General features: G+C 36.3%; 1 protein-coding gene across 1 annotated transcript in view; it reads right to left on the bottom strand.

Moving 5' to 3' along the window:
• The window catches only part of TTC7B (tetratricopeptide repeat domain 7B), a 136155-nt gene that overhangs the window by 35151 nt on the left and 78440 nt on the right, over positions 1-22564 (bottom strand). The window contains 3 exon segments of the mRNA XM_050335350.1: positions 625-765; positions 11995-12092; positions 16597-16713. Coding sequence (XP_050191307.1) covers positions 625-765; positions 11995-12092; positions 16597-16713 — 356 coding nt within the window.

Below are 22564 nucleotides of genomic sequence, written 5' to 3'. Positions count from 1 at the left end.
ATATTGTATTTAGCTTGAGGCTTGGAGCAGCATAACAACAGTAAATCCACTCAAGATGACTCCACATTTAGACAAACAATCATGGGTATCTTACATTAATGAAGTCAGAAGGAAGAGAACTGAACGAGAGCTCATTATCACAGCTTCAAGGGACAGGTTGCTCAATTACTACTGGTTTTTTCCCCACATATGCAGAGTTATTTATTTTCAATTGTAAAGATCTGTAGTTACAGGAACTCCATTCAATAATCTTACAAACATCTTTTTCCGTTCAACAGAATCAGGACACCTAAATTTATAAATACTAAGATACTCTAGGTACTTCAGAAACTAAATTCTTCAAGGATAAGGCAGAGAGTTTTCCTTTTGTTTTACAGAAAATATGACTCCACTGATAAAGAACTGCATTCTAAAAGTACTGCCTTATCATTTATAAACTGACTTACATACAGAATAACTCTAGCGTGCTTTTTATTTCTTGGCTTGCTTCAGTGACACACACAAAGAAAAAATTTGCTCTGATAAGTGATAATAGATTCTGAATTAAAATAACAGATTTCTGCAAGTCCTTAGGCTAGCAAGAAAGGGGAGGGCAAAGAAAAATAAATGTTACTTTCATAATACCTGCATGAAGCCATATTTGAGCCAGAGTCATCCAAGGATGCAGGGGACCTTGTTTAGGGGCACTGCTTTGCAGAGATGAAGCAACCTCAGACAATGCTTGCTCCACTCTGGAAGCTGCTATTGATGTGGCATGGACTGAACCTGCAGAAGTAATAAAAGAAAATTTACCATCATAGAAAGAACAAAGGCTATATATGTTGCATAAAAGATTTAACAGTAACCCTTTTCATAAGAGGCTTTACCCCAAATTCCTCATATTTAATTTACATTTACCATTTTGAAGAAGTTTTTTTAAATGTCAGGTTAATTTTCCTTCTTACGAAAGCTTTTACACTGGTCTGAAAGACTTTAAAAAACACACTGAACACTGGTAACTATACCTGATGCTTTTCTGGGTTGCTACTATGAATATTCTCTATTAAGCTTGACACTTCTTTTCTAGCAATGTACAATCCAAAAAAGGTTTGTGATGGTATCATACACTATAGTCTTCAGGTTGCTGCATGCACTTTGATGTTAGTATTTGCTATGTCTTTCCATAGAGTGCAATTAGAGGATTATTTTAAGACTAATATAAGAATAAAAAAAAAAAGAGGACTAAAACACACATGACGATCACAACATACCCCCTCACAAACGCACAATTAAACTGCATTGGATGTAAAACTTGACTTATCAAGAAGTCTGAGCTAAAATGCCTTGTAGCAAAAAAGTCCCTCGCTTAAAGAACATTCCCAAGGCATACGAGGGATAAAAGCTGCCATGACTAGAGAACACCTAATGGCAGTTGGACTTTTGATAGCCAGTTACTGTCAGCATATCTAGTAATGATTGTTTTTTAAATCAAGAACATGAATATTTTAAGTGACACCCTTTCTTGTCGTCTAAGTCTCAACGTATTTCTAATTGTTTTATAATTACAAATTACAAAATCTCAGACTCACTAGGCCTGATTCATAAATAATGACAGTAAAATATTCTGCAGATACAATGGCAGATAGTATAAAAGAAAGAACTCATTCTTGTAAAAGATGCACTGCCCCCCAAAAGTTTGTCCTCATCACTAAAAGTTAAGAAATAAACAAAACCTTTATGCTCAATATTATGAGAATTTTAACAAGAAGAGATCTGCCACATAAAACTTACATTCTTAAGTGTGACAAGATAAATCAGAAAACCAGAAAGCATGAGAAATTCCTAGTACATAGATTAGGAGGAAGTTTGTCTGAAAGTGTGCATCATATTTCCTTTAAGTGACAGAAACAAGGGAAAAGCAGCACAGGACACAATTAGCATTTCATATCATTATGAAAGAAATTGCCCAGAAGATCTGAAACAGTATCTGGCAGTGGGGCTTGCTCTCCTTTACTGACTAGCTGATGAAACAACTCAAACTCCAGCCTTCACAGCTGAACATTCACCACAGTTTTCGTGTATCTTATTTTAAGGTTTGACTTCTGAAGAAATAAAAATGTCTAAGTAAGAGGCACATGGAGTGTATTCCAAGAAAAATACTAGCAAGGATATCATAAATAAGCACGAGTCATCAGCAACCCTTTTTTTTGTCTGACAGCCATTTCTGTAAATGCACCTCACTGCAGACTGTCACTTCTTACCCTTCAGGGGATTAACAGTGAAAGAGGCTTCTTGCCTCTCCAGAACAATTTGTAAAGAAAAGGTGCAATTCATTGACACAAAGGAGATTATCTAATCCCTTCTGAAAAGCAAGTATGCAATTTAGTATTAAAAAGGGCCTATACTTTCTATTATTTAAAGCAAGGACTCTGGCTGCTAGCCAGGCCACAAGTAATTTCATATCCAAAAGGTGCTACTAGATTTTAAGCCTCTAGTAATTAAACAAAAAGCACATATGGTAATATATTATTAAAACTTTTTGTACATCAATTTATTAATAAAAAACCCCTATACTGTGATAAAATTCTTATGAGTCTCAGTGCCACCTATATTAAAATTAAAACAGAGTGGATACTGAGTGCTTCCTACCCTGGATTTTATACTAAATGACACAAAAAAAAAAAAAAAAAGGAAAAAAACTTAAAATATCTTCTTAGAAAAAAATTTTTTAAGTGGTATTATTCAAATTGTTTATATTTCCTGCTTAGGAAAGAGGTAATCCTTAATATATTGCAGCAATTAGCTGTCTGACGAAAATATACACATATACACAGCCAGGCAGAAAGTCTGGATCGACAGGAAGCTGAACACGAGCCAGCAGTGTGCCCAGGTGGCCAAGAAGGTCAATGGCATCCTGGTCTGTACAGGAACAGTGTGGCCAGCAGGAGCAGGGAAGTGATCCTTCCCCTGTACTCAGCGCTGGTGAGGCCACACCTGGAGTGCTGTGTCCAGTTCTGGGCCCCTCAGTTCAGGAAGGATATTGAGGTGCTGGAGCAGGTCCAGAGAAGAGCAACCAGGCTGGTGAAGGGACTCGAGTACAAGTCCTATAAGGAGAGGCTGAGGGGTTTAGTTAGTTAGGGTTGTTTAGTCTGGAGAGGAGGTGGCTCAGGGGAGACCTCATCACTCTCTACAACTCCCTGAAAGGAGGCTGTAGCCAGGTGGGGGTCGGTCTCTTTTCCCAGGCAACTATCGGTAAGACAAGCTCTGCCAGGGGAGGTTTAGGTTGGATATTAGGAAGAAATTCTTTACAGAGAGGTTAATCAGGTATTGGAATGGGCTGCCCAGGGAGACGGTGGATTCACCATCCCTGGAGGTTTTTAAGATGAGGCTGGATGTGGCACTCAGTGCCATAGGGTAGTAACTGTGGTGGTACTGGATCAAAGGTTGGACTTGATGATCTCAGAGGTCCTTTCCAACCCATCTGATTCTATGATTCTAAGTCTTCTAGACTTTTAGAAACTCAGGCTGTAGATTATTCAGTATAATCAACTAAATTTAAACAATATTGCAAACAAGTGGATTCTTGGGGTTCAAGTTTGAAGAACAATGTTAAGCAGCCTTCAAAGAAACCTGGTGCAAACTTTTGCGAGGCTGTTTGGGAATTCCAGCCCTTGAAATCCTTCACACTTCAGTCTTATTTAAAATGTAGTGAACTCAAGGATGTCGCAAAACAGCGAAGACCATTGATAACTGTACTTTTTTTTATTTGGTTTTGTTTCTTTGATAATCCTCCTTGCATTGGTGAAGAGAGATAGCAAGGACAGGGCTACAGTTTTCAAAAGAAGGAGGGATAACTTCCAGTACAGCCTTGCATATCTAATCGGCACAGCCACTGCATACTTTATCATACATTTACATATTTGCTATAACCTTTTTTTTCCCTTTTTTTTTTTTCTTGACACTGTCCAGTCAGGCATCTTTTAGGTACATTGCACTCATGATGATGACTCTAACCCATACTAAATACTTCTTTAATATAGCTACAATTAGCTGTCATCTAACTCATTTCTGGCTCCTTCTGTTAAAACACACTTCGTAAACTTCCATTCTGCAGACAACAAAAATCATTTAAAGATCTTCTGTACTAAAAAGCTTTTTCCTGCCTTCCTTCAAATTTTATTCCTGCCTTTTCTTACTAGAACTAACTTATCTGAATTCTTTATTCCTTGTTCTAGCCCAGGATACCCAGGTTCAGATTTTTATATTTACATTACAATTCTAAAACACACAGTAATTTCAACTACAACTGGTAAAGATACAAAGTGGTTTGTGAGAAACCGAGAGTGAAGTGTAGGTCCTAAAGTCATCTTGAAGTCTGCTTGAGGCCTCACAGTTCCTACACCACCAGTTACTTATTTGGTGGCTCCCTGATAGTTTTACTGTAAGCTCTGCTCTCTCTTCCCAGTCATATCTGCACTTCGCTTTCACTGGTCTGAGCCAAACACAAACATATCCTCACTTTCAGTGTTACGATTCACTGTTGTAGCTTCCTTGAAATGCTCAGATAGAGTAGCAGCAATTTCTGATTTAAAATTTTACCACAACTTTCATGCACACAAATATCTGTCCTCTTCTAGACAACTTCTATACCTGCTGTTATAGCATGACACTTCAGAATCAAGAAAAAATTCCCTCAAAATACCATGAGAAGCAAAAAGCGTTTATTTTGAGACAGAAAAGCATGAGGCCTGGAAAAGTATTATATCACTGAAATAGATTCTGGCTATAATAATATAGGAGCCCCTGGTGGTCTAGTGGTAAGGGCGCGGCGCTGTCACCGCCAAGGCCCGGGTTCGATTCCCGGTCAGGGCCACTCCCGGGCAGGTGGGGCTCGTTAGCCCTTAAAAAGGCAACCCACCTACGTCCTGAGGACCTCGCTGCCACTGTCCAAGCTCGCTTGGCCCCGGCAGATGAACCTTAGGATTAAAGGGTGGGCTCAGTTCCGCGCACACTGTGTCTCACCTAAAAAATCCAATGCGCAGGCTGGAAGGTGGAAAGACCTTCCCCGGATCTTCGCTCGCAAAGACTGGCCATTATTATTAGATTCTGGCTACTCACTTTTAGTTAGTTAGTTTTGTTCTGAAGCTTGTTTATACTAAAAAAGGTCAAGTGTGAAACAGGAACTGTCTTTGCAAGATCTAGAATTCACTAATTAAGTTACTTTAAATTACAGAATATTCTGAGTTGGAAGCGACCCACATGGATTATTGAGTCTAACTCTTAAGTGAAGGGCCCATACAGGGATCAATCCCATGACCTTGGTGTTATCAGCACTATGCTCTGACAAACCGAGATAACTTATTGGTTAACATCTGGAGTCACAATCACACTGCACACTGCAAAATGTGACAGAAGGTCTAAACCATGTGAAAATGTTCCTAAATAAAAATGCAATAACTTCCCACTCAGGTTTCCTATAATGGCACTTTTCCAGAATTTACAGTTTCTACTCACCATACTAACACACGGTCTGCAGCAACCATGTTACAGATTCAATGCTTCAACTACATCTTAAATAGAAAACCTACCAACAGCCTTGAACAAACACAATTTAAACCAAAAAGTTAAGTCATCTCACAGAAACCTTTTTCTTCCAAGTCACACGTACAGTACAATTTTGTGAATAAAGCATTCAATTTAGTCTCTTCAGGCTTTTCTTAAATGTTACAGGAGAGTCTACATGAACCCATCTATTAAATAACATTTATAAGTCACCCTATGTAAATGAACATGTTATGACTTCTTCAGTTCTTTTCTTGGTCATTTCCTCATAAATTCTTCACGATGTAGCCTGATGGACATAAACTAATATGTGGACTCTAACAGCACCTAGCTGGAATGCAAGCTTGGAGAAAAACAAAATCACTTTGCTATGTACATCCAATTTTCCTTCTGAAAATGAGTAAAAGACTGGACTGTCATCCTTCATGGAACATATTCGCACCAACACTATGGCAGGATTTATTTTTTTGTCATAACAGAGAATATTACTCAACAGTTTTACATTCATCACGTTTTCAACATTTCAACACTTACATTTAGAAAAAAAATACTTTAACTTCAATGCTCATGCAGGAGAAAAGAGGAAAAACCCCACGACTTTCAACTTTACATGCACACAGCTGGCAGTAAGAACATTAGTGATGTGACACACAGAGAACTCTATGCTAAGAAAAGCAATTGCTTGATATAAAGAGGCAGTACCTTCTGCAGGACTAATACATCACCCAAGTGATGCATTTAATAAGACAGACTGGTAGGTTTAGCCAAAATTAAAAATTTTTTCCTTTAAAACTCCTTAAAAGTCTGAGACACCTTTCACAATCACAAATTACAAAGCTAGGTTATGTTTTGCTGCAAAGTTGTGTGTGGAGGTGATAGCAGTCAGGTATGGACAGCATCACTTTATAAGCATCCTCTCAACACTTTAAAAAAGATTTTCTGTGCTTAGTCAAATTGGTGTCCTTCACCAAATTGGTCTTGTACTACCCCATAAAAATTTATGAAAAGGTAAAGCAACTGATGAAAAAAAATATAATCTACTATTCAAAGCTAAGCACACAGCTTTATAAGTTAACTGGTTGAAGAAAAAGAATATTATTTAACATCATGATTAAAGCAGCAGTTATTTTTATTGATCTATATTCTTCATTCTCTCTTATTTAGCTCGCTTTCGAAATTTCATTATTTCAAAGTGTACTCTTCCTTTATTCTACAAGCAAAATTTGTACCACAAAATAAAGTAATAGTTTATTATAACTCATGACAATAGTTGCAATGTTGCATTCTGGATTAACATACTCCTTTAGGAACAGCAGTGGCATAAAATCTTCTTTAATACAACATACTGGCAGCTGGCCATTATGTTACACAAGACCTTCCTAATATATCTTTATTTGCAGTCCTCTAGAAATGAATACTGCCTCTTTAATTATTAAATGCAAGTGTTAGTTGAGTGCATTCAGATCTCATAAGGTTACAGCCCTTGGGGTGACTGAATGGGCAAAGAGCATCAGCCTTGTTTTACACACTATCAAGCTTCCACTACTGATGGACAAAACATCTACGTTTTGTGGTAAAGGAAAAGGTGATTTTAGTCCTTGAGAAATTAATAGAAATGCACAGTGAATACTACTTACAAACCGAAAAAAGGGAGTAAAAACCATGAAAGTAAGCATCTGATGGATTGCCTTTGGACAAATCAAACCACAAATTAAAATACAAAGTAAGAAGAAAAAAAAATGTTATATGTATGTATATAAGCCAAAAACTCCAAGAAAGCCAGAGGATTTCTGATAATCTTCAAACTGCAAAATCAGGTTTACAGGATTTCAAGAAACAAAAAATTAAGTAAGATGCTACACCTCTAAAATCACGTTCCTGCTCAACAGAAATTGGAAGTGAAGTCAATGATAGAAAATGCCTTAAGCTTCTTTCACAGAAAACAAAAAAAGAATTGAGCAAGATAAAGAACATGAGATTTTCAGCCTAACATACTGTAAGCATCTAGGGAATCCACTCCTTACTCAGACAGCTTTAACTTTCAATAGTTATTGACACTATACAAAGGACTCCAATATCTTTTTTTTTTTTTTTTCATAGTTCTGCTACTTCTCATGCGTACGGTGGAAGCTCTTTTCCCTGAGGATACAGTAGCTTGGAAATGGAAAATTTGGAGTTCACATAATGGAATCTGTGCTTTGGCTTCAGCATTCTTTCAGTTTGCCTTCAGTCTTGAGTAGGTTCTTGCTAACTTGTAGCTTTGAAAGAACAAGGACGAGCCAATTAATGCTAACTGGGATGTACTGTATATATAAGAGTCGCTCTGAGCAAGTTCAACTCAACGATGCCCAAACCTGTAATAGCAGTCAATCAGCTATTCAAATACTTCAAGAAAGTCAGACTTCACTTCTGTAGGACACAGATTTCCTGGAGTCTGAAGGAAGTGCTTTCCTTAACTTCCAGTTACAGGTTTACATATGAGCGAGCTAGTGTTTTCAAAACTCTGGTCTTATGTCAGCTATTTTAACAAGTGACTTTTGCTAATATGCAAAGATTTATTTTCTATATTTTGTTAGGAATCAATATCTTTGATGTGATATCAGTTTAAAGATTAGGTGTCAAAATGAATTCTTAAGATTGGATTATAGTAAATTCAGTGACAAAAAAGTGTTACTTATAAAGGTATGAATGAAGGATAATTTAACAGAAATTAAAAGGAGTTAAAAAGAAATGCCTGAAAACCTCTGTTGTTTTAACCTGCCGAACTGAACTACTCTGGCAGCATTGCTGTACAGTTTGTATGAAAAGCAGCTGAAAGGCCAGATTTCATTGACACTCTGTTGAAACATAATCTGTTTAAACACAGTTTATCAGTTATCAAGATTATCAGAAAAATACAGCACAAACATGCCCATCAGGAATAGAAAGCCAATTTACAGCGAGTAGGTGTACGGGGCTCAGGAACTTGGTCACAGTGTGGAGAGGCTGCATGGGGCCAGACAAAGATATCTGGTTTAGGATGAGGATGAGGAAGATGAGAAGATACAAACAGTTGGAGAGGAGACTCTGTTCTTGAGAGAGAAGATGAGGAAGTATCAGAGGCTAAAAAGCGAAACAAAAAGAATGATAAAGGGATGTGGAGAGGGCAGGAAAGAAAAAAGATTCAACAGGGTTTAATGGACTAACAGATGCCAAAAATGCAAAGCATTTGTGTCACTATTCAGTAAGATGGAAATGACTTCTACATAAAATAAATATCACTTCTGAGAGCAACAACAACAAAAAATACCCCTTTACTTATATGTACTCTCCTTCCATACCAGAGTACAAAAGTAAATTAAAGATTTTTTTCACTATATTCTAATGCATAAATTTTAAAAATAAATTAAAGGAGAAATAAAGACTAAAGTCTAAAGTAATATTCTTTCTTCCTATGATAAACTCAGTGGACTCCAACGAAATCGAATAATCCGTTTTTTAAAAGATTGAATGCAACTTCTCTTAACCAAACAGCTAATGAGTCTCTAGTGGTTTGCATATACATATCTGCTTTTGGATACGAAATGTGTCTGTCTCCCTATGAGATTTTACTTCAGTGATTGATTAATCAAAACTATTTTTCCCCCCCTCTATATTTATTTCCTTCATCAACATATACAAGCATGGATGGGTGCCACTCATGGCAAGCCAGTTGAAACAGAGGGCAAACTTAAAGTAAATTTGGCACTAGAATCAACAGACTAGCCTTGTAAGAAACCCACAATACACTCTTTTGATATGCAAGGGTTACACAAATTTTAACTTGAATCACTTAATCATTATGGTATTGGTAAGACCTCTATATAAAGCAGTTTTTTAATATCTTTTTTTTAGATGTCAACTTCTGCTTAATTTATACACTAAAGAAAAATAATTTAAACCTAGATTTTTTGATGGATTTTAAAAATTAAATTTCAAGTATATAAGACTTCGGATTTGAATTTTAGCTCTCATTTCTTGGTATTTAGATTGACTGAATTCAGGGCTAGACAGGCAAATAGGATCATCATCATAGACGGTAAGCAAAGTTAGGAAGGGGAAAATTTCTAAATGTTTGCATGTATACACACATATACACAAGGTAACATTACACTGTGAAACAAGGAGGGAAGCAAACATTTTCATCCTAAGAGGATTTTCAGTAATAACTTTCTTGCATTTTAACATTTATTTACTTGTCAAATTCCTTCTGCATTTCTAAACACTGTGGATCCACAGAATTTGCAGATGAGCTCTTTCAACCCTATAAAGGTCTTAACATCCTGATCATCCATTGTTTCTATCATCTATGTATTGTGAACAATATGTTACTGACAGTCTGCTCAAGCTTTCTCAAACAGTATGACAAGCTTCATTTCTTTCATTCTTATATATAACCTTTTAATTCCTGCATTTTTATATAATATTCTGGATGAAGAATTCTGGACAAATCCTGGATGTGGAGCTTTTTTATATATATTATTACAGAGAGAGAGCAGATAGAGCTCTAGTCCTTGCCAGAAATTGAGTACTGATATTGCAACCAGGTTTTTTCTGCTAAAATGAACAACTGGAAAAAACCATCAACAAACAAAAACAACTCCAACTCCCAATTTAAAAAACAAACCAAAAAAAGGACACCCACTCATCCTCCACCATTAACTTTATAAGATAAATAATCAAAAAGGGACCCCATAATTTTAATTTCCCATCTTCTTCTCCTTGACTGTAAAGTTCTGGCAACACAGTTGAGATTCAGAAAAAAAGACAGTTTGGACCTGCCAGAAAAATCAGAATGTATGCAGAGATCCTGTTTTCCAATCAAGATATTGTCTGCATGATTTGAATCTGGTGCAAGCTTCTTGAAAAGCTCACAGTTTTGGATGAGGGTTCATCTTTACTTAAAAGTATTGACAAATCTGCAGTCTTTAAAATGCACCAATTCACTCTGCTCTCAAGTGTAGCAGATATAAAATAGGACACCCTGGGGGTGTAGATCAAAAGCTGTATTTCCCCATTGGAAAAATAACAAAGAAAAAATCTCAACTAACCACAAAGAAACCTTTTACAACACCCATCCCCAAAAAGCACTGTTTTGAAGGCAAAAAATCTTATCTATAGCTATGTCTATCTATATATGTAAATGAAACCTATAAAATCTAGATATGTTCTTAAAAATGAAACAATGAGCTAGACTACAATATAGAATGGTCACCACAGAATGATATAATGTCATCTTCCCCATTTTAATTATACAAATACAAGGAGACATAAGATTCCACATTAGGGGCACCAAGCTACATTATGCCATATCGTATTGCAATTCTTTGAAATCAGGTGACCTGATCTTTGTAATCATAACTGTTTGCATTATAGTAAGCACAGAACACTTTTACTTTATTTTAAATTCAAAACTGAGTGGTCATTCAATCCAACTTTAACTTTCGGAAGTTAAATATCTAAATTGGATTTATCTGTACTGCACAATTCTGATAATGAACAAAGACACACATTACACACTTCAATGTATCTTAATTTATGGGTCAAATGTACTCATATTCATAGGCTGGCAAGCTCTTCTATAAGCTGTTTGTGTCAAAGTGTGATTAAGCAGAAATACACTCCTGAAAGGTGTCAGGAAAAACACGCTACGATTTTCATATAAAACCCAGAAAAGAAAAAACTCTCAATATTTAGAACACAAGTAAGATACTGTAAAAGTTACAAAATACCTTCTGAAATCTTCACAGAATGCATGGCTCACATGCTTTCTGACTGTATAACTTTTAAGGTATATTAGTTTGCATTATGATAACAATATATCAATAAAGGAAATTACATATTGTCAGTATTTACTGACATGTAACAATCTTAACTTTTATGTGGTGCACGTGTGCATTACAACTTTTTGTATGTATGTAAAAATAACACAGTATATACAATTTATAATGAATAAATTTTGCTTATAATGTCAACTATGTCTACAATAAGCCTACCCACCCACATTTTAACATATATTGGATATTTTAATTGATTTAATTAGCAACAATGTCTTCAATTTTTCTGAGATTAAATGTTCTCTGAAATTTTTCTGATTTACCTTTTAAACAAAAATGGGCAAGTACCGAACAGACTGAAAAGCACAGGACTTGGGCAAATAGGCTAGTTCAGCATACTAGTTTTTAGCCCTTGTTTAACAAAATACCCCTAAGCTCAGCAAGATCCATACTACAGATATTTACAGAGAACATGGCCAGAAAACACTTCATAAAAAAAAAAAAAGAAAAAATCAAATGTCACACAATGTCTATTTCTTCTTATATGACAACAATGAAAATATAACTTCATTTTCCAAAATAAACTAAAAAAACTAATGCCAAATCTAGCTATGGCCATACAATTTTACCTATTTCATTGTTCAAATGTAGTTCTTACCTGTTTCAGGATCACTGAAATCTGGTAATGTAATTGTATTAAGCTGTCGTCTGTCAGCAATCGCTCTGTCTAACAGGCTGCTCCCACGGCCGGAGTCACTGGAGTGAAGTACAGAAATTGTGAGCTATTAAAACATAAAATTTTATACTGATATACAAGTCGCATGCTGCCCTACTCCCACAAAGGTTCTTTCTATAAAAGTTCCTGCTATGACCAAATTTAGTACCAAGCACCACTAACCACTCGCAGTGCATTGAGCCAGTTGCACCGAAACAGAATTAAGCTGAGCAAAACTAAATCCGTATTTCCTTCAGCAATTATGTTGTCATAAGTAATACAACCACAAAGGAAATACTGGCTTTTAATTTGGTTCATAACTAACAGCTGTACAGAAAGGATCTACAGTGCCTTAAATATTTATATTTTATGAAGTACAGCTATCACAGAAAGCTGAGAAGGCAGATTTAAGTTTGAGAACCCATACTTCTCTCAGACTGAAGAGAAACACTAAACTCAGGACATCTAATTTTTGGTAAAGATGTTATAAAGATGCCATAACTTCACATAAAAAAGCATCACAATTATCTCCAGAGTTGTGGAGCGGGCTGCCTGCTTGTTGTTTGGTTTTTTTTTTTAATATATGTACACATGCATATTAACTGCCTAATGTTGAATTTGATTCTAGTAGCACAGTAGGAACACTTTGAACACTTCTAACATCTCAGGAGCCTATGCAGCAGCAGTGATATTCACTGATTGCACCTGTGCACAAATGCACTTAATTTCTAGTGTAGCTGTAACTTAGTATCTGTCCCTCAGGTTTCTTATTGATATGCTTGCTGGAAAACTAATTGCTCCTAGAGCTACTATTAAAGATTCAGCAGAAGAACAGGGACTGAAGAACTAAGTGCTCTTTCTCCTTAAGATAAGGCAAGTACTGAGACACATTGTCAGTAAAGTATGAGGAAGCACATATGGGCATTCCTTCTTTAATATTCTATGGTTAATAAAGTAATTTCACTTTCAGGATTGTAAGTCTAGTACTACTCACTATCAATGAACACCGTTTTAAAAGTCTCATTTAAAAAAAAAAAAAAAAGAAAAGAACAAAGCACCCCACAAACTTTAATTAAGCTTTAAAGCAGTTGAACTGTTAGCCCAGCTTTGCAGAGTGTAAACTTTGGTCTGATTCTCACTGAAGAAATAAAAACCTGTACAAACTCCTAGTTTAAAGTAAAGCCTGAGAACCTTTAATCTAAACTGCAAGACTGGAATGCAGCACATCTCTTAATTTGCCTTAACAACACCCTCCTTACAAATTTGAACTGAGAGAAGGTCAAGAAGCCTCTCAGTAACTCCTTATAGTTGCACATTTCAGAAGTCAGTGAAACAACGTCCCCTCTTTCTACCACTGTTACTAAAATGGTATAAATACAATTTTGTATTACTTAACAGTATTGCAGTATTTCCTTACAAAATGACATTATTATAGCAATCCACATGAAACAGAAGGGAATTTTTTGGGACACACACTATGAGCTGTAGTTATTAAATCAGCTGGTATAAATTTTTTGGTAATTGTTGTCTTCATTATTTCTTCAATCCACAAGAAATAACATGCCTGATGTTGCTGGTGAAGAAAGTCAGACTTAGCCTAAGTATCTTGTAAGCACAGCTCTGTCACTGTAGTTTGTTGTGTTTTCCTAATGCAAACTAATAAGTGTAAAAATACTCAACTATTTTCTAATGCACTTCAAGCAGCAGGCTGGAGGTACATATTTAAACCTTCCAAGCTTTGCAGCACAAAATAAGTTTTAAATTCATATTAAGCACCTCATGAGAAAGAAGTGTGTATGTCAATTGAAGGCAAAATAAAAAATGTTCTAAGTCTTAGGCACAGTATGGCATTTGGCCCTTACTTTGTGTGGTATATCTAGTTATTTGTTGTTGTGGGGTTTTTTTTATTACTAAAATATTATTGAGGGCATCAAACCCAAGTTTACTGCACAAAAATCAGATGAATTGAAGAAGAAATATTTAATATAAAACAGCTTATCAAAAAAGTGACTTCTTATCTCATTGGAAAAATGAGACATCAAAATTAGTTTTCAGTCCAAATCAGAATAGGAAAAGATACTTCTAATAAGCATAAAGGATATTTAAATCTTTGACAAACAACATTCTAGAAAGGTTTAAAATTATTAAAAAACCTTTTATTAAAGGTTTAAAGAATTTTTAAAAAGCTTCAATTATTTCCAGTGGGAGACATTTTCAAATGGTGCTTTGCAGCAAAATGAAATGCATGTTAAAATTACAGAATTTGGAAAATTTAACTTTTCACAACAATCCTGCATCATCGTTCTTCAGTTTATTGGGAGTGCAGTCGGGTGAGCAGAACTTCCCAGTCACATTTCAGATTTCAGTGAGAATTGTTATCCCAGTCTGACCAATTTGGATCACTGTGATACCATATGAAGTTATTCAGCCCTTAAATTTCACACAGACCAACCAAAGAAAGATTACAACTTGGTATCTTTATTCACTATTTGATATAACTCTGCACATGTCATTTAGGAAACCCGTCTCCTTCCATCATGACACTTATCCTGTCCATTCCATTCCTAACTTGATTTTAATGCGACACCAGAGCTTCAAGAAAATATTTAAATGTTAAGATAAGAAAGCAGAAAAACTATCAGATGCAAAGCAGTCCTCATTAATTTTTCCACTTAGATGTTCTTGAAGAAGAATGGCAACGAGAATTAGCAATCACTGCTGCTTGAAGCTGACACAGCCAAGAGTATATTTTCACAGTCACTGCTGATGTCTGAAGGAGGCATTACTTAAAGCGTGTTGAACACGGCACAGTAGCTCTTAGCACAAAGACAACAATAACTATGAAGTAATGACAAGCTATGATTAGAGCCCTGATCTCTGCAGAAGATGTCACAGCAGAGAAGGAAGGTGAAAAGTTGTGCCAGAGTACATGCAAAGCCTCTCTGAAATTAGGTTTACACAGAAATTTTAACTATTCTGCAAAGCACAGCACTCTGGTACTAAACTCTTAACCCCCACTACCCACACACACAACCAGTTAACTAAAATAAACCTCCACCCACTAAGGTAGAAGAAAAATTTTCTCCCAGGTCCCTGCTGCTCGTTGAGTGACTCTGACTTGAAAACAATTCAGCTCAAACCTTCCTGGCTTCTGACATACTTGCTTTCTGTACCCTGAGGGATGCTCCCTGTTCCACAAGGCAGTATCAGAGTCTCTCTCTGTGCTCTGAGTGACTCAGATCCCGTCCCAAGCTTTTCCTGCCACACCCTCCAAACATTCCTGCTCTGAACTGCTCACTAGTTTACTAAGGAGAGAAGCAATTTTCCCTCTTTGGTCATTAGGTCACCTTTCTCAGTCCTAAAGAGTTGCATGTATTTACATAACTGAGATCAATTTAGAGCAAAACCTGAACAGTTAATGTTCATCACACTGCTACACAGGTATCTGATGCCACCTGATACAAAGTTCTTCTGCTGTAGCACCTTTTCTTCAAACAACCAAACAGCAGAAAATTCTCCTTGTCCTCTTCTCCACATACTTGATAAACGTGGTTTGTCTAAATATATATGGCAAAGGACTGTAGAAAAAATGTTGTCACTCTGCACTGTTTGCAGTGCATGAATTCAAGCAGGACAGACTTTTGTCCAGGCAGAACTCTCTTGTGAAACTTTATCACTCCATTCCTACATGCAGACTCTCTACCAACCCTGGGTTCGAGCTCTCCAGACAGCAAGATGTTTCCTTATCTCCCCACATACCACACACCCCCATGTGACTGCTTCCAGGCACAGAGAACAGCCATGCTTCAAGTGGCTTTTCAGCTTGACCTTGTGATTCTTTTCACACACACACAAATTTTAGCTTTGGCTCGCTCAGGACCGCAATATTTTTACTTTAGTATTTTCTCCTTCTTCTTCTTTTATCAGCCAGGTGGCTGGTGTTGTTCATCCAGCCACTTCTACAAAGGACCTTCACAAAAGCATTTTGGAAACCCAAAGAGGACTGTAACAACTTGTCCATACACTTGGTACTGCCTTTGAATACCTAATTAGGTTCATAAACAAGACATCCTTTAAAAAAAAAGCCATGCTGACCTTACAAGCATATCATATCTATCCATGTGACCTCTGATGCTTTTTCAATAATCTCTACTCCTCTTTCATATTATTTGATGAAAATCCTTGAACTATGTTTCCACTACAGCAATCTCTCCACTAACCAAAATAAAAGACTCTAAAACCCCAAATCAGGAAAAAACCCAAGATCATACGAGTACATTGAGAATGGATGAGTTACACAATCTCTCTAAGCAGTGCTCACCTCTGCAGAATTTATTAGCTTTGGCATACCTTACTTCATGGAACCCTAGGTACTTCTACATGACCATCAACTGGTGTCTTTGCACTTCATCCCCCAGATTCCCAGAGGATTAGTTTGTTCATAGGAAATGCCAGACCAAGCAAATGCAGGACTGCTAACTTAATATTGCCATGAAAGACTACTGAGCAGGGTGGTGAGCAGCCTAGAATTCCACAGAATCTTACCTTGGGTTAGTGAGATTGTAGCAGGATTTCCAAATCTGGAGCATGTGTTTACATGTAAGGAGTGCTTCATCTGGGCCTCTGCACAGAGACTCCAATTTGACTTTTGTAAACAGTAATCTAGTGAAAAGGAAAAGAGATTCCCATTCAAGCAAAACATTTTTAAAGACAGTCAACATCACACTAAGCTGGAGGAAACATAATTTCAAATATGGTCATAACTTAAGTAATAGTTTAATGAAGTAATTACAATAAAGTCAAATATGTAATGTCACCAAAGTAACAGTGCTTTTTACATGATGGCCTTTTCAACTGGACAGAAAGAATAGTTGAGAAGACAATGTAGCTTAGTCAAATTAGCAAGACCATTAAGAACAGGACATCACGTGTTGAACAGTGACATCCATCCCTGCCCAGGGGCAGCAGTGGGGAAGGAGGGATTGGAACTAGATGATCTTCAAAGTCCTTCCAACCCAAGCCATTCTATTCTTCTACGTCATCACTAAAAAAAAATAAAAATCTTTACTACTTTCATAAGAAAGGACAGTATTTTGCATTAACTGGCCTCAAATGATAGTAATCTAACATAGAACCCACATAAGAAGTTACTTCCCTATGTTATCAAGTTCTCTTACAGGAAAATGGAAGATGCTACATTGTAGAAGATACCACTAGACCAGATAAGATTCAAGCAAGGTAATCAGCACTGGTAAAGTCAACCAGAAAACATAGCTCCACTCTACAATATGTTGACATCAGCAGGCACAAAAAATTATATCTGATTTCAATTTTGAACATTTGCAAGTGAGAGTCTGAAGACAGCACAGCACCCATCAAATATGCAGCAAACCATTCATAATGGAAGCAAACATGTTTGCCAGAAGTCACTATAAATTAATTCTGATTTCAAAGTTGATGTTTCTAATGGTATCAAGATAAATAAAGTGCACAGCCTCATGAGATGACAACTGCATATTCCTCTTACGTTCCATGTATCCAGTTGAAAGTTCTCCACTGAGGCTAACTTAGACACCTTCCTGGATATTTAAAGAATATAAATGCAATGTGATAATAGGGGAGCTAGTCAATTGGTACGTACATTTATAGGAGTCCCAGCATCTGGGAACAGAGAATACACTAGAAAAATACTAATTTAGAAGCAATTTTTAGTAAATTGCAGGATTAAAGAGTACAAAGCAGGAGGAGAGTATGCATATAAAACTGTTAGCCTACTTTCCCTTTTTAAACCCAGGTGTACTTTGGCATTTTGTTCCAGTGCAACCTTAATCATACCAAGTGAAAAATTTATATGATTGCTCATATGGTTTGTGTGGGAAGACTGAGAAGGGTGTAGAGGGTGGGCATGTGTGAAAGCTCAGAAGTTTCTTATCCCAAATACCAACTTGGAGGCTTCTAATAGTAATTGCAAACTGCCAGAGAGTTTTCTCAAGAATAAGAAATTACATCAAGTGCTTCACAAGTCACAGCAGCTAAAGCCTTAGTGTTGCAATGAATATCCTCTGCAGAAACTACCCAGCATGTAAACCTAAAAATGAATCACACTACCTTAAATGTACAATATGTGTGTTGTGGGACTGAGGAGAAAAGGAAAGGCAGGTCACTGAGTTAGTTTAAGAAAATGAGCACCTGTGGATAAAGCCAGGTAAATACAGTCATATGGAGTCTCATTTGATGTCTTGAAAGAATGCAGAACAAAGTAATCAGTTAAAATAGTTTAGCTTTCTTCCTATCAGTAAACTGGATTTGAGCATACAGGGAGCTATATACATAATTTAAAGTCATATTTCATTTGGCAGAGATGTATTCCCTAGATATTAGTTTAACTGTGACTGTATCACTGCAAGAAAAATGTCAAGGTCTGTCCATCACTTTACTAAGGAGAGAAGAAAAACGACAAATAACATCCTCCTTCCCTCATGCTCCCCTCCATCTATTTTACCCTTAACACACACACACAGCTCCCTCACCAAAGAAGACCTTTGCCTCAAAACCCAAACCCAAAATCATAGGAATCTATGTTATACAATCTCTCTCCTGTTTCTCTGTATGTAAAAGACAGTACTTTTTACATTTTGAAGAGCCTACAGAAGTTCAATTTTTAAAAATCTGTGATCATAAAGCACATTACAAAAGTTATGGAACATAATCAATCCAGAAGCACTGAATCTGAAAGTCATTCTAGAGTCGATAACCATAATATATACCTTATTACATACAGTTTACAGATAGATTGAATTTACATTAACAGTCTTCAAGCATTTAAGACTTTCAGGAATCTTGTAGCAGAGAGAAGGCACAGGATCAGTAATACACTAAGATTTTAGTATGCAAGATATAAAAGCAAAAATGGAACAGGAGATAGAAAGGGAGGGGATTCAATTATTGAGAAACTACTTAAAAACACATGTGAAAAAGAGCAGAAGTCTGTGTCACAAAAATGTTGGAAGCTGAGCTACTAGTGCAGGATTCAATGTCCAGATAGCAGAAGAGAAATATTCTTGTAAGAATTAAAGCAACACAGCATTTTGGTGCTTCCAGATGCACTGTAGTACATATGCAACATCATCCCTGTTTCTTGTGTATTACGAAAGTCAACAGACTGTATCGTTGCACATTTCCCAAAATACAAACAATAATCAAAGTATGATGAAAAAATATTCACAATTCTAATAAAGAAATGCTAGGATATTGTATCTAGTAAGAAAAAAAAGTACACTGTTGTGGGATTAAACAAAAAATAATCTTTTGAATAGAAAATATTGCATTTATAAAGTCACACAGAAAACTTTCCTGGATCCAAGAAATATTTGGACTATAAATCTTAAAAGAACTAAGACACTTTAGAAAACTGAACAGGATGTTAATAACAAAATGAAAACCTGCCGACTTAACAAATGGGGGAAGGAAGAGAAGGAGAAAGAAGCAATGGAAAGGAGGAATACCATGTGACAAACTGGTCTCCCAAACTAACTTAATTTTCCCCTGAAACATGGCTGGAGGTATGAGCAGCTCAGGGACAAGTATTACCAGGAAGGTTTTAGAAAACAAGAGGTAGAACATTTGAGAAAAGCTTTTCTGAAAGATCAGCTTCAAGCATCTGTGGAAACAGCTCTTCTGGAATACAGCCTGCATTAGTAACACAGAGAATTTTAAACTTTACAGGGAGCTCTTCACACCGGGTTTTGATACACAATTAAAAATGATGAGGAATGGATAAAATCTATCAAGTGACAGGATGATGAAAATTGAGCTGTACGTTTAGTGAGTATCACGAATTCTCTGTGTCAGTTTGTGAGAGTCAGAGGTTTAAGCTACTGGCACACGGTGACAGAGTAACCTTGACATAGTGGAACAGCAGTTGACTGAGAATGCAAACACTGAGGAAAAGATAATATTCAAAAAAGAAATGAAGAGTAGGACAATGTGTGTCAGAGACAGGTCAAACTGGAATAAATATAACAAATAAGAGCAGAAATCTGTTTGGGTCAAATCCTCTGGGGAAGGAAGTAGGTAAAACAGGTTCTTTTAAAGACCGAGTAATCGGGCATTTGTGGCAGCATCAGTATTTGACATGGATGCAGATCTTTACTGCCAGCTAAAAATAAAGTGAATTGTATCATTTTAGGAGACTAATTACCCAGACACAAAATGGAGAACAAATCAAACTCTTAAGTGGAAAGGCTTAGTTATTCTTGGAGCTAATGGCTGATAAATTTATGAAACAGCTACTGGAGTAGCAAATTACTCCATTACTTCAAGACTGTTCTAACTAATGAGTACATTATAAAACAGCTGTTCATAACCTAATCCATATATTACAGGATATTTATTTAAATAAAGAATGAAAAATCCCAAAGGAGTTTATAACTAGGTCTTTGAATTTCAGTGCCATACACCCACAGTATTTGATAGCAAAGTTTAGCAAAGATATCCAGAACGCAGCAGAAGCCTGGTGGTTAACAAAAAGATGCTAAAATGTTTAGGGATCTGTACCTCAAGTTGAAAGGGTAAAACTCCCTGTGTGCCAAGCCAATCACTTGATTAACACTGTGCTAGTAACACATCAGAAACATGCAGAGATCCTATCAAGAATAGCAGAGGACAGGCAGGTGAGAAAAAAATCAGCACAGAAAGCCACACTTTAGGTACCTAGTAAAAAGCAAAGCTAAACTACACCTGAACAGACTATTATTATACACAAAAGTTATAGTCTTTTAAGGTTTTTATTGCATTTAAGTAGGAAAGAAAAGAAAATGTGCATACTAAACAGGGACAAGGAGATGAAAATTAAGAATATTCATGAATTAATCCTTTCTGAAGTTTGAATTAATGCTTTTGTCAAGAGAAAAGGAGTATTAAATAACATCATTATTAAAAAAAAAGGGTTATTGTTCAAGTTTAATAAAAAGATTGTGCCAACCAACCTGTGTAACAGTTATTCCAAACCAGAGCTGCCTAAAAAGCTGGGTTCATCAAGATAAGACAGCTGTGAAGAGGCCAGATGCAATTCAGGGATGCACTCATTGGAGCAGAAAGAGAAAGACACGGTGTCACTGTACAATACCCCAGTGAGAACACATCTGGAATGTTATATGTAATCCTCATTGTAAGAGTTAGAACGACACACATGAGGAATTTCAAATTGGAGCAGCTGCAGAGAAAGGCTGCAAGGGTGATCTATTGACTAGAAACTGCAGAGTACAAAAAATACTTCATTTAGTTAGTCTAGGGAAAAAAAAGCCAAGAAGAGGTAGAAATTCTATCTCTAATTACAAATGAGACAAGCACCATGAAGAGAAAAGAATAACTTATCTAGAGGATAATGTTTCCAAAAAAATGAGTATATATAAAGGTCATTCAGACTATTAAAACATTAAGAGTGGAAATTAGGTCTCAAGATTATAAATGAAATCTTAGAAAAGACTGCTTCCTCACAGTTTGTTTTGGATAGACTACAGTAAATGTGGAGCAAGTAATGTAACTTCTTAAAATACAGTTGATAAATTCATGAAAACTATTACAGATAGGAAAACTGTAAGAATGGCACTTTGTGACTTCTGAAATTCTTGCTCCTGCTTTATTTCCTAATCAGTACAAACTACTCTAATTAATCCATAATCTGAGGCTTTCTCTACTAGCCAACCACTGTAATATGTAGCAAAGAACTTGCGAATCTTCAAAATAAAATTGCTGTCCTAATTATGCCTCCTTCTCCTCAGCCAGTCTGTTTCACTTCCTGAAATAAAATACCCAGATGCCACAACCACCAATTTCCTTCTACTGTAACTCTCTTGTAACATCAGAAGATAACAGGAGTTAATTTGTCTAATACTGGCCTAAGCTATTGAAGCATTTCTTATCTGCTGAATGAAGCAAAAATGCAAAGTACTGAAGACCAAGCTCCGCTGTGTGACAAGTAACACTATTGAGAACTCTTAGTTCTTTCAATGAACAGGTATTGTTCACCTTGAGCATCATTTTAAAACCAGCTGTTTTGCTTTTGGGATAAAGCAAGCAATTTCTGCAAGTTGCCTATATGTATAAGCACACTTGGATCCAAGTGCACCCGGATCAGCTACAGCTGGATACCTGCATTCCACGCACTGCTGCATGGATGAGACCGGCCTTTCATTCTGCAATTCTTTTTCAAACCTAGCAACATGACGTGCTGTCCGTCATTCTTCCACCAGACCTGCTCTGTGTAACACTTGAAGTATGTGCTTTGAAAATTGTTAGTCCTTCAGCGTAAAACACCAAAAGCCTTGCTGAGAACCCTAAGAACCACCTTAGGAAACTAAAAATCAAATCTGCTTGCTTAGAATGTAGAATTAAAAATGTAACTACTCTGGTTTATGTTTAACCTACTTTGAGTAAACTTAGTAAGTTTTAAGAAAACATTTTTAAGTAATTTAACAGTTTGCATTTTTTACTTCAGCTAACAGTATTTTTT

Source organism: Myiozetetes cayanensis, unplaced genomic scaffold, assembly GCF_022539395.1.
Source record: "Myiozetetes cayanensis isolate MyiCay16 unplaced genomic scaffold, myiCay2020 scf6-25, whole genome shotgun sequence".
NCBI classification, from domain to species: Eukaryota; Metazoa; Chordata; class Aves; order Passeriformes; family Tyrannidae; genus Myiozetetes; species Myiozetetes cayanensis.
The sequence above is the reverse complement of the archived record's forward strand: the minus strand, read 5'-3'. Positions and strand labels throughout refer to the sequence as shown.